The 12,494-nt window shown below is 37.1% G+C and overlaps 1 protein-coding gene across 6 annotated transcripts in view; it reads left to right on the top strand.

Annotated features, from left to right (window-relative positions):
* The window catches only part of PTPRM (protein tyrosine phosphatase receptor type M), a 1,348,209-nt gene that overhangs the window by 774,956 nt on the left and 560,759 nt on the right, over positions 1 to 12,494 (top strand). For all 6 annotated transcript variants that reach the window (XM_053714931.1, XM_053714930.1, XM_053714929.1 and 3 more), the window contains one exon: positions 6,265 to 6,541. In XM_053714931.1, the coding sequence (XP_053570906.1) occupies positions 6,265 to 6,541 (277 nt within the window). The remainder of the gene's footprint in view (positions 1 to 6,264; positions 6,542 to 12,494) is intronic.

The raw sequence follows: 12,494 nt of genomic DNA, 5'->3' as shown, positions 1-12,494 counted from the left end.
TGTGTTTAAACCTGTTGCTCCGCCATGGAGTTTAAATTTAGTACTTAAAGTTCTTCAAGGGGTTCCGTTTGAACCTTTGCATTCCATAGATATTAAACTTTTATCTTGGAAAGTTCTGTTTTTAGTAGCTATCTCCTCGGCTCGAAGAGTTTTGGAGTTATCTGCTTTAGAGTGTGATTCCCCTTATCTGATTTTCCATGCAGATAAGGTAGTTTTGCGTACCAAACCTGGGTTTCTTCCTAAGGTAGTATCTAATAAGAATATCAATCAGGAGATTGTTGTTCCTTCATTATGTCCTAATCCTTCCTCAAAGAAGAACGTCTTTTACACAATCTTGATGTGGTTCGAGCTTTAAAGTTTTATTTACAAGCTACGAAGGATTTTCGTCAAACATCTGCTTTGTTTGTTGTCTACTCTGGACAGAGGAGAGGCCAAAAGGCTTCGGCAACTTCTCTTTCTTTTTGGCTGAGAAGCATAATCCGCTTAGCTTATGAGACTGCTGGCCAGCAGCCTCCTGAAAGAATTACAGCTCATTCCACTAGAGCGGTGGCTTCCACATGGGCTTTTAAAAATGAGGCCTCTGTTGAACAGATTTGTAAGGCGGCGACTTGGTCTTCGCTTCATACTTTTTCTAAATTCTACAAATTCAATACTTTTGCTTCTTCGGAGGCTATTTTTGTGAGAAAGGTCTTACAGGCATTGGTGCCCTCCGTTTAAGTTCCTGCCTTGTCCCTCCCTTCATCCGTGTCCTAAAGCTTTGGTATTGGTATCCCACAAGTAATAGATGAACCCGTGGACTGGATACACCTTTACAAGAGAAAACAAAATTTATGCTTACCTGATAAATTTATTTCTCTTGTGGTGTATCCAGTCCATGGCCCGCCCTGTCATTTTAAGGCAGGTGTTTTTTATTTTTAAACTAGTCACCACTGCACCCTATAGTTTCTCCTTTTTTCTTGCTTGTCTTCGGTCGAATGACTGGGGGTGGCAGTTAGGGGAGGAGCTATATAGACAGCTCTGCTGTGGGTGTCCTCTTGAAGCTTCGTGTTGGGAAGGAGAATATCCCACAAGTAATGGATGAACCCGTGGACTGGATACACCACAAGAGAAATAAATTTATCAGGTAAGCATAAATTTTGTTTTCTATGGAAGGGAGGTCACATTCCCTTAAAGATGAAGGTGATCATGGTAGTAATAATGATCACCTTCCACAACTAACCATCAGGGAGTTTCATGAAATTGTGGGCTCTTTTAGAGCCTCTTCATAATAAAATACTAAAGGAATTAGACCCCCAAAGGGGAGCTGAATTTAAACCCTATGACCTAAACACAACATCCACCAGATACACAAAATACCTTTTATTAGAAACAGGAGACTATTGACTTAATTAAAGGATCTCATATACCTCTAGGGTGCAGGTGGTAAGCATAGCAAGGGCAATGGCTTGTGTATTTGGTAACTTTTATGGTACGAAAATTAGGTTATCATCATGGCAAAAAAAATACTTGATCAACCCATATGCAAATAGAAAAAAATCAAAGGCATAGGATATTACCTTATTGTAGGTGAAGAAACAGCCGCTATTGCCTGCATTCACTGGGTACACAAGGTGTCGAGGAGTGATGACATCACCTGTCAATAAGCAATCCTCGCCATAGCCCTTGAATAGCAACAGTCCGTCCGAGCAAGGTGCAAAGCCGTGGATGTGGGAACCAACCACCGATAGCAACGTAAATGAAGAAGAGGCTGCACAACATATCCAAATAAACAATACTCAGGTTTATTCTGGAGATACAACCTAGACAGACATGGACAACTAAGATCGTCTGACGCGTTTCACGCCCTCTAGTGGCGCTTCATCAGAGACTCTGATGAAGCACCACTAGAGGGCGTGAAACGCATCAGCCTATCTTACTTGTCCATGTCTTTCTAGGTTGTATCTCCAGAAGAAACCTGAGTATTGTTTATTTGGATACGTTGTACAGCCTCTTCTTCATTCACGATACTACCTTATTCTTAAAGGGACATTAAACCGCTGGGTGCAACTACAGTAGGTTAATTACTACTCACCAAGCTATTGTTTTTTACTCCTGTACCTGCAGCTCTCTTTAAAGCCATTCTCTTATTTTAAATAAATACAGAATCCAGTTGGTAAATTTCTGCATTTTATTTATACGGGGCACCACCAACTTGTAACTCACGTATTGCTGCATCCTGTGACAGAAGTAGATCGGCTTTTTGACAGTTGTACCTTTCACTTTAGTTTAGTCCATGCAATAGAAAGCAGAATAGTTACATTATTGCAGTTGTTTACTCAGTTTAAAAGTTAAGTAACAAATATAAGCTCCAAGATGACGGCGCCCAGTATCAAGATACAAAGCTTAACTAATACTTATAAGGGGTTAAATTAAGTTTTGCTATTCTTCTCAAAACTAAATTGTTAAAAAAAAAACATGAAAGTGAAAGCTATTCATAACCTGGAAATGTTGTTAACTCATTGGCTTTCAAAGAGGGCTTAAAGGGATAGGAAAATCAAAATTAAACTTGCATGATTCAGAGAGAGCATGTAATTTTAAGACACTTTTAAATTCACTTCTATTTTTAAATGTGCTTTGTTCTCTTGGTAACCCTTGTTGAAAAATAATATGCACATATCCTACACTAGTGGGAGCTGCTGCTAATTGGTTCCTTCACACATTTGTCTTTTGTAATTGGCTAACTAGATGTATTAATCATGCTGCCAGTAGTGCAATGCTGTTCCTTCAGCAATGGATAACAAGAGAATCAAGCAGATTTGATAATGGAAGTAAATTGGAAAGTTGTTTAAAATGGTATGTTATATCAAAATCATGAAAGAAAATGTTAGGATTTTATGTCCCTTTAAAGGGACACTGAACCCAAATGTTTTCTTTCGTGATTCAGATTGAGCATGCAATTTTAAGCAACTTTCTAGTTTACACCTAGTATCATTTTTTCTTCATTCTCTTGCTTTCTTTATTTGAAAAAGAAGGCATTGAAGCATTTTTTTTTGTTCAGAACCATGGAAGGCACTTGTTTATTGGTGGGTGAATTCATCCACCAATCAGCAAGAACAACCCAGTTTGTTCACCAAAATGGGCCGGCATCTAAACTTTTCAAATAAAGATACCAAGAGAATGAAGACAATTTGATAATAGAAGTCAATTAGATTGTTGCTTAAAATTGCATGCTCTATCTGAATCACAAAAGAAAAAATTTGGGTTCAGTGTCCCTTTAAGTTTATTGAATAAAAAGCTAATTATATGCATGTTTTCAATGGTAATTCCTTAGATTTAAGTCATGATGATTTAAGTCTCTCCTCTCTGGCGAAATTATCTAAGACAAGTTGTCAGGTCTGTTAGGTCCCACAGAGAACTTTAGAAAGGCAAGTATTAGCTTATTCTGCTATGCAGGTTTCTGGATGTAAAGAAGATACACATAAATTGCAATATAATGCCCTAGTGCAAAGATCAGACAGTTTTAAAATATATTATAGGGCTCAGTAACCAAATGGAGATTTTCCCTGAAGTATAGTGTTATACTTGAGAACCAGTACATATTTACACTGTTTGTATAAATGTGTTGAGTCCCAGTTGCTCTCCAAGGTGCTGAAACCTTCTGGCTTTCAAAGGCAGTTTGTTTTTGTTTTTTAAATACTTGAAACAATTACAGAAAATCAGAAAATTATATATACGTGTTTTTATATGATATGTGATGTGTGATTTGAGTTTGTGTCTATATGCTTATGTATGTGTTAGTATATGCATGTGTAAATGCCTATGTACCTTAAAGCTAATTTTTACATGTACAGTATGTCAAGCATTGTCTTTAGTAATGTAACAAATGTCTGGTGGATTTTTTAAGGATTACTTACTTTAATCATTAGACAGTTTTTCAGATTTTTTACTAAATGTCAGCCTGGAATTCAGAGTGATTTCCTTAAGAATAAAAATTAAAACTGAAAATTAGTAAATATAAATTTCCATTAGCTGCTTATGTTGCTGTATCTATTTTTTAATAATATATAAAACATATTATCTGAGAACATATATTTTAAAATGTAATGCTAAAAAAAAAAAGTTTTATTAAAGGGCCATAATAGTTAAAAAATTACATACTCTAATTTGTTAGAGCATGTAATTTTAAGACCATCAACCCTACACTGCAAAGGGTTTAAACATACAGTAGTAGTGCTGTTCTGGACCGGCAGGGCACTGCAGGTCCCGAGCAAAAATCATTACTGATCAAATCAGCAGTGCTAGTTGCACATGTGAGTCATGTGACTAGTGATGCTAATAACCCCCTTTGCTGGGGTCAAATACACGGTAGTGTACGATCAATAGTCTTAACATTACATGCTGCAATAAGAGCATGTCATTGTTCAACTATTATGAACATTTAAAGTATTCAAATCCCTTTTATAGGGATGAAAATGTAACAACAGCTTTTTTAAAAAAAATAAAATATTTGTACCAGACACTGACATTTTTATATAACAGTTAGATCCCCACATTTATTTTTCTAGATAGTTTTATGGAGATAAGTAACACCTATATTCAACAGGAATTTAAATCAGACCTGATGTGTTGCTTGCGGCCACTGAGCTGCACATATATATGCAATTGTATTGTATAAGTACTGGGCCATCTACTATCTTTATTACATCATTTTTATGATAAGTAAACTTAAGAATATAAAGGTAGGCTGAAACTGAAAATGACTTTTGAAGTATAACTAAATTGCTTTTAATACTATTATCTTATCAAGCAATCTACTTTAATATAATGGGTCATATTTAACAATGTGCAAGCGGACATGATACGAAGTAGTGTATCATGTCCGCTGCACATCACTGTACATCGATAAATGCTGACAGCATACGCTGTCGGCATTTATCATTGCATCAGCAGTTCTTGTGAACTGCTGGTGCAATGCCGCCCCCTGCAGATTCACGGCCAATCGGCCGCTAGCAGGGGGTGTCAATCAACCCAATCGTATTCGATCGGGTTGATATCTGTCCACCCCCTCAGAGCAGGCGGACAGGTTATGAAGCAGAGGTCTTTAGACCGTTGCTTCATAACTTCTTGATAACTTCTGTTTCCTGCGAGCCTGAAGGCTGGCTGGAAACAAGGTGCCTCATGCTCCATACAGAGCTTGATAAATATGCCCCAATGCTTGCATTTTAGTGTTAATATGCCTTGTCTGCAGAGAGGGGACATAGGTTCAAGACCATCGTATCCACTTTTAAAATAAAGCTAGGTTGTTTTTAGAAGTCCAATCCTCACTTTAAATCTCTTTTTTTTTCTAGTAATAATTTAGTTTTCTCTGTATAAAAAAATAATAGGATACCTTATCTAGTTGTCATGGAAATGTCAAAAGCTGTTTAAAAAATATTACATCGACTTTTTACGATTGTTGGCTAGATTATAACTGGCTCGCTTATTATAGAGCACGCCGGATAACCAATATCACTGGGCCACACTACCATAACGTGCAACTTTACAAGTCCATGGTAAAGCAAAGAGTTAGGGCAGCCGACTTTGCTCGAGTGCAGCCTATACTTTCAATGGATATCGCAACCGCACTAATTTGCGAGTTAAAAGTTATACTCTTCACTGGAGCACAAGACAAAACTGCGCTAGAATATTTAGAGCACCTTTAGACCTGAAGTAAACTTTAAAGGTTAAAAAAAAAGTTACTTGACGGTGCACCCTTGGTATAGGTTAATAAGCACTAAGAGAGGCCAATTTCAGCATATTCATTGTACATACATTTGATTGACAGTAACACAATTCCCAGCTTTGGCTATAGTGTCTCTTTAATTATAATCCATGTTAGCCACTTTTTATTATACACTATTCTCATAAGCAACCCCTGTCTAGTATGTAGTTGGTTTAGGAAATTTGAAGAATTTTGATGAAAACTTTGGTTTCTTGCCACTTTATGGATCATGGGACAAGCTCAATTTCTACTAAAAAAAAACATCATACAGTAAAAGTAAGCAAAATAATTAATGTATGCATATTGAAAAGGTTTTATACATCACATAACTAAACATTTATATTTTACAATCTCACAGAGTTCTAAAGCCTTTAAGCTTGCTGTGAATTTACCAGCATTAGTCTTACTGTTTCCTTTTTTCTATAAAACAAATGGTCTTTATTGAATTATTTGAGAAATATGGGTTGTGTTATTGAGAAATAATCTTTTTGTGTGTTTATTTTCTCTTCTTCTGTCTTTTTTAGTGTTTATCAGATTATTGTTGAGGAAGAACGCCCTCGAAGGACTAAAAAGACAACAACAGAAATTCTGAAATGTTTCCCAGTTCCCATCCATTTCCAGAACTCCTCATTGCTGAATTCCCAGTACTATTTTGCTGCAGAGTTTCCAGCTATCGGTCTTTTAACTTCCCTGCCATTTACTGTGGGTGATAACAAAACATACAACGGTTACTGGAATTCTCCACTTCTGCCTCACAAAAGCTACAGCATATATTATCAAGCTGCTAGCAGAGCGAATGGGGTAAGGCTCATGACAGGTGTTGTATTTGTAATTTCCTGCCACAAACAAGTAAAGCTGAATTTGTGCTCTGCTGGGCATCTTGTACATGTTAGCTTGCTTGTAAGACAATAAGCACAAGCTGAAATTAGCAGGTTTGATCACCTACTGAGCTAGAGAATTGAGATGTCTGCCTACAGTATCACTCCAATCATAAGACACGATGAGTCAGGTGACAAACCTATAGTTAGGGCAGTGTAAAAACTGCATGCTTCACAGTAATTGCATCCAGACTGTTCATTTCCTTGTCTGCTCAATATTTAGCTTTTTTTCCCCTATGTAATCCTAATTCATAGCCTACATGACAAGAGATTATTTATCTTGCATGGAAATAAAATTGCATTCCTGTACAAAATTGTTAGACATATTTTCAGTGTATGCAGTGATCTGTAAAGTCTACTTCCAAAATGAGCTTTTAATATCTTTGAATAACTATTTTACATTACTTTTGTACTTATTCTGTTTATTTGGATTTTGAAATCCAAATATCCAAGTATGTTTGTGCATAACTGGATAGAATCTCACTGTCTAATATGGAAAAGAATCACAGAGTCATGCATCACTTATATAAAACATTCCTTTTTCATAAAAATAAAACAAATAGTACATTTAAACATACACTATTTTTGATTTAGCAAAGATAAAAAATTAGTGTCCATTTAAGTAAGGCTGCAACCTTTCTTGCTAAAAAAATATATTAGCATAAATAAATATAGAATGTAAATTCTAATGTCCCCCACCTTAAAAATGAATGCTTCCAGGAGTAATTTAAAAAGCTCATGTATTTCAAACTGGATTACTACACTCTACAAAAGTTTACCTTAAGAGTATACATCTATCTATCCATATACATTATACTTACACTCACACACACACACACACACATATATATATATATATATATATATATATATCTTACCAACAGTGACCCAGACCTTAAAGATACCAGCCTTGTCATTGAAAAATATATTTTTAATGGGAAAGAGTTGGATGTCTCAAAGATGAGAGCAGATAAACACTGTACAAATCCTGTCTCGTGTGGTTAAATTCTGACATTCCTATAAATTGTTTTCTACTTCCTGTATAGACGTTTCTAGCCCTTCAGATCCTGATGAGCTTTGGCTGTTTCCTGACAGCCTGGAAATGTTTCTGCCAATTCTTATAATGGTCCCTCTCTGATGGCATTAAGACTGTAGGATTGTAAAGCACTATTGATTTTTTTTTTTTAAATAGTCTGTCAGAAATTTTAACATTAAAAGTCATTCTGTATGTTTGTAGTATTCTATCACCTCAGAGCAGAAAGGTTCAGATTTAATGCTTAAAATATGTGTCTTTTGATGCATAACTTGAAAATAACTACCCATCTCCCACTCTAACAAAATACTAAGGATTTAACAGCTTCCATTTGTAGGTTAGTTTATTCAGACACTTATATGAGTAAAATGTGTGAAAATACCTTTAAACGAGGTACACATCTAAACAGCTTAAGTGATTACATTCACTCTTATTCTAGTGGTGATTCTAGAACTTAAAGGGACCCTCAATCAAAATTAAACTTTTATTATTCAGATAGAGCATGCCATTTTAAACAACTTTCCAATTTACTTCCATTAACAAAATGTGCACAGTCTTTTTATATTTAAAATTTTTGAGTCACCAGCTCCTACTGAGCATGTGCAAGAATAAGTGTGTATGCATTTGTGAATGGCTGGTGGGTGTCACATGGTACATGTATGCATTTGTGATTGGCTTATGGCTGTCACATGGTACAGGGGGAGTGGAAAAAGACATAACTGTCAGAAAAAAATCTACTACTCATTTGAAGTTCAAACTAAGTGCTATTGCATTGTATTGTTATCTTGCATTTGTTGATTATGCAAATCTACTATGTTGACTGGTCCTTTAAAATTTGGAGTGCAAACAAAGCTGGTGAGAAAGTTGAAAAACACAGCACACATAATATAAATTGAGCTGCTTAGCAGAGCATGCACTGCCCTTCGGATATCAATGGGGGTGCTACACATGCGTTTGGAGGTGCATAGCACCCCCATAGAACCACCTCTGACATGGACATTGTATGGCATTTTTTTATTGTTTATTTTTGCATCATTTCAAAGCCATTGTAATTAATTTAAAGATTTAGTAAAACTACTCAGATTATGTTAACAGTATAACAGGAAAATGCAGTTGAACATAAATAATATATAGTATAAGAAGCAAACACTTCACCTGCCTCCTAAGGATGGATTTGTAGGAGTTTTCAAAAACTTTCACATAGATGCTAATGTGACACCAGAGCATTCAAGTCAGAGAGCTATGGGAGCCCTGACCACACCCACTGAAGCATTCCATAGTGCCACCTCATTGTAAATTCGACACAAAATGCACAAATATTAAATATTGTTTTATTTGATTTAATATTTGAACTGCAGAAAATTCACTGATGCTACATTTAAAATCTTATTTATTATTTTTCTGTTCTAATATTAAGTGCTGGATACTTAGATGTCACAATATGCAAACAAATATGTACAGAGGACAAACAAATACCTAATATCTCTGCTCATGTATGTCAAGACATATTTTCTCTTGTTAAGTGTATCCAGTCCACGGATCATCCATTACTTATGGGATATTAACTCCTCCCCAACAGGAAGTGCAAGAGGATTCACCCAGCAGAGCTGCTATATAGCTCCTCCCCTAACTGCCATTACCAGTCATTCTCTTGCACCCAACGAATAGATAGGATGTGTGAGAGGACTGTGGTGATTATACTTAGTTTCATACCTTCAATCAAAAGTTTGTTATTTTATAATAGCACCGGAGTGTGTTATTCCTTCTCTGGTAGAATTTGAAGAAGAATCTACCTGAGTTTTTCTATGATTTTAGCCGGAGTAGTTAAGATCATATTGATGTTTCTCGGCCATCTGAGGAGAGGTAAACTTCAGATCAGGGGACAGCGGGCAGATTAATCTGCAAAGAGCTATGTAGCAGCTTATTATTTTCTGACAATGGAATTGATGAGAAAATTCTGCCATACCGATATAATGTAAACTCAGCCTTAAATGCAGTAGCAGCAACTGGTATCAGGCTGTCATGTATGTATATTTTACACTTCAGTATTCTGGGGAATGGCACTTCACTGGAATTATACTGTATGCATAAAACTTTAGCCTAATTTGCAGGGACTAGCAACAGGCTTTTTAATAACACTCAATTTATTAATGTTAAACGTTTTTTGCTGGCATGTAAAATCGTTTAATTTTCTGAGGTACTGGGTGAAAAAATGTTTTGGGCACTATTTTTTTCCACTTGGCAGTCGTTTTATTTAATTTATGACAGTTTACTGATCTCTCTCACTGTTATGTGTGAGGGGGAGGGGCCTTTTTTGGCGCTTTTGCTACGCATCAAAAAATTCAGTCAGAAGTTTATTGTCTTCCCTGCATGATCCGGTTCATCTCTACAGAACTCAGGGGTCTTCAAAACTTGTTTTGAGGGAGGTAATCACTCACAGCAGAGCTGTGAGATTGTAGTTGACTGTGATAAAAAAACGTTTATTTCTGTATTTTTTTTTTTTTTTCTGCTATCAGGGTTAGTTATCCTTTGCTAATGGGAGCAATCCTTTGCTAAAATTGTGTTTTTTACAAAGATTTGATGCTATAACTTTTAAGCTCCCTAGCAATGATGGAAGTATCAAAGATAATTCGCTGGGCAGAGTCTCACTCTTGCCACCTGTCAGCAATCCACATCCCGGGAGTGGAGAACTGGGAGGCGGATTTCTTAAGTCGTCAGACTTTTCATCCGGGGGAGTGGGAATTTCATCCGGAGGTCTTTGCCCAAATACTTCGACGTTGGGGCAAACCAGAGATAGATCTCATGGCGTCTCGACAGAACGCCAAGCTTCCTCGTTACGGGTCCAGATCCAGGGATCCGGGAGCGGTTCTGATAGATGCTTTGACAGCACCTTGGACCTTCGGGATGGCTTATGTGTTTCCACCCTTCCCGATGCTTCCTCGATTGATTGCCAGAATCAAACAGGAGAGAGCATCAGTGATTCTAATAGCGCCTGCATGGCCACGCAGGACTTGGTATGCAGATCTAGTGGACATGTCATCCTGTCCACCTTGGTCGCTACCTCTGAAACAGGACCTTCTGATCCAGGGTCCCTTCAAACATCAAAATCTAATTTCTCTGAAGCTGACTGCTTGGAAATTGAACACTTGATTTTATCAAAACGTGGTTTTTCTGAGTCAGTTATTGATACCTTAATACAGGCTAGGAAGCCTGTTACCAGAAAGATTTACCATAAGATATGGCGCAAATACTTATATTGGTGCGAATCCAAGAGTTACTCATGGAGTAAGGTTAGGATTCCGAGGATATTGTCTTTTCTACAAGAAGGTTTAGAAAAGGGTTTATCCGCTAGTTCCTTAAAGGGACAGATTTCAGCTCTGTCCATTCTTTTACACAAACGTCTGTCAGAAGTTCCGGACGTTCAAGCTTTTTGTCAGGCTTTAGCTAGGATCAAGCCTGTGTTTAAAACTGTTGCTCCACCATGGAGTTTGAACTTAGTTCTTAATGTTTTACAGGGGGTTCCGTTTGAACCCCTTCATTCCATTGATATCAAGTTGTTATCTTGGAAAGTTCTGTTTTTAATGGCGATTTCCTCGGCTCAAAGAGTCTCTGAGTTATCTGCCTTACATTGTGATTCTCCTTATCTGATTTTTCATTCAGACAAGGTAGTTCTGCGTACTAAACCTGGGTTCCTACCTAAGGTGGTCACTAACAGGAATATCAATCAAGAGATTGTGGTTCCATCTTTGTGTCCTAATCCTTCTTCGAAAAAGGAACGTCTGCTACACAATCTAGATGTAGTCCGTGCCCTGAAATTTTATCTACAGGCAACTAAGGATTTTCGACAAACGTCTTCCCTGTTTGTCGTTTATTCTGGTCAGAGGAGAGGTCAAAAAGCTTCGGCTACCTCTCTCTCCTTTTGGCTTCGTAGCATAATACGGTTAGCCTATGAGACTGCTGGACAGCAGCCTCCTGAAAGAATTACAGCACATTCTACTAGAGCTGTGGCTTCCACTTGGGCCTTTAAGAATGAGGCTTCTGTTGAACAGATTTGCAAGGCTGCAACTTGGTCTTCTCTTCATACTTTTTCCAAATTTTACAAATTTGACACTTTTGCTTCTTCGGAGGCTGTTTTTGGGAGAAAGGTTCTTCAGGCAGTGGTTCCTTCCGTATAAAGAGCCTGCCTGTCCCTCCCGTCATCCGTGTACTTTAGCTTTGGTATTGGTATCCCATAAGTAATGGATGATCCGTGGACTGGATACACTTAACAAGAGAAAACATAATTTATGCTTACCTGATAAATTTATTTCTCTTGTAGTGTATCCAGTCCACGGCCCGCCCTGTCACTTTAAGGCAGGTAATTATTCCATTAAACTACAGTCACCACTGCACCCTATGGTTTTCCTTTCTCTGCATGTTTTCGGTCGAATGACTGGTAATGGCAGTTAGGGGAGGAGCTATATAGCAGCTCTGCTGGGTGAATCCTCTTGTACTTCCTGTTGGGGAGGAGTTAATATCCCATAAGTAATGGATGATCCGTGGACTGGATACACTACAAGAGAAATAAATTTATCAGGTAAGCATAAATTATGTTTTTGCAATATGAGACTTCTGGAACAATTATACCAAAGTACAGGGGGGAGCCAGAACTGTCCTAGGAAATAGGGACATTGGCAAGGTTCTTTTACAAATGCATACATAATAGCTAAACCATCATGATGGATAATTGATTCAATTTATTGTTGAATGCAGATTTTTTTTCACTTAACTACAAATAGCAGTTTGTGTTCTTTTGTAATCAGAAAATTATATTGCAATGATCGTATTTCTTAATGTGAATGTG

Source organism: Bombina bombina, chromosome 5 (assembly GCF_027579735.1).
Source record: "Bombina bombina isolate aBomBom1 chromosome 5, aBomBom1.pri, whole genome shotgun sequence".
Taxonomy (NCBI): Eukaryota; Metazoa; Chordata; class Amphibia; order Anura; family Bombinatoridae; genus Bombina; species Bombina bombina.
This window is presented reverse-complemented; position numbering and strand designations above follow the sequence as displayed.